Below are 1042 nucleotides of genomic sequence, written 5' to 3'. Positions count from 1 at the left end.
CATGAGGCACCTCACTACAAAGTTTGTCCCGTGCATCCTAACTGCTGAACAAAAGGAGTCACGGTTTGCCATTCCTTCCGAGTTGTTTGAGAGAAGCGTAGCTGATGCAGCATTCTTATCCTCGATTGTTACTGGTGATGAGTCTTGGGTTCATGGGTATGACCCAGTAATGAAAGTTCAGAGCTCAGAGTGGAAAACACCTTCATTCCCAGCACATAAGAAAGCACGAATGTCGAAGTCACTTGTGAAGGTCATGCTGATTGCATTCTTTGATATGGAAGAATTAGTGCATATTGAATTTGTTCCCAGAGGCTGCGCCGTCAATGCTATATTGTACGTAGAAGTTCTGAAACGCCTGCGAGAATCCATTATACGTAAAAGGCCAGAAAAATTGAGAAATGGCTGGTTGCTGCACCATGACAACTCGCCCTCTCACACGTCACTGCTTGTTCGGCAGTTCATGGCTGGAAAGAATCTCGCTGCAGTTCCACATCCACCGTATTCTCCTGACTTGGCACCATGCGACTTCTGGCTTTTCCCGAAAATGAGATAGACGAGGAAAGGGAAACAATTTGACACCACTGAAGACATCAAATCGAACACAACAAAGCAAATAAAGTTATTGAAGAAAGAGGACTCCCAGGAATGTTTTCAAAAGTGACAGGCACGTTGGAGTACGTGTGTATGTGCCGGAGGAGAGTACTTTGAAGGAGATTAGTGACAAAACATGTTAATGTTCGTAATTTGATAAATATTCACACATTTACCGAACTTTTCGATCACCCCTCGTACATATATATATATATATATATATATATACATACATACATATGAAATCTGGTGAAATCTTACCAGGACTTCAAACAAAAAACCTAAAATAAGGAATCTGCATTATTAGCCTTGAGTAAATTAACATTAGAATAAGGACGCTACTAACAAATTCATAAGTTTATTAGCATATCATTAGGTTTTAACTGAAATGGATGTCTATAATCCTCAGCCCTATATATACATGTTTTGTAGCATATTTAATAACATTTCA

General features: G+C 39.6%; 1 protein-coding gene across 1 annotated transcript in view; it reads left to right on the top strand.

The window, feature by feature from the left end:
- The window catches only part of LOC137618391 (protein GVQW3-like), an 885-nt gene extending 332 nt beyond the window's left edge, over positions 1–553 (top strand). The window contains exon 1 of the mRNA XM_068348561.1: positions 1–553. This exon is cut by the window's left edge and continues 332 nt beyond it. Within this exon, the coding sequence (XP_068204662.1) occupies positions 1–553 (553 nt within the window).
- The last annotated feature ends 489 nt before the right edge of the window (positions 554–1042 follow it).

Source organism: Palaemon carinicauda, chromosome 2, assembly GCF_036898095.1.
Source record: "Palaemon carinicauda isolate YSFRI2023 chromosome 2, ASM3689809v2, whole genome shotgun sequence".
In the NCBI taxonomy this organism is placed as follows: Eukaryota; Metazoa; Arthropoda; class Malacostraca; order Decapoda; family Palaemonidae; genus Palaemon; species Palaemon carinicauda.
This window is presented reverse-complemented; position numbering and strand designations above follow the sequence as displayed.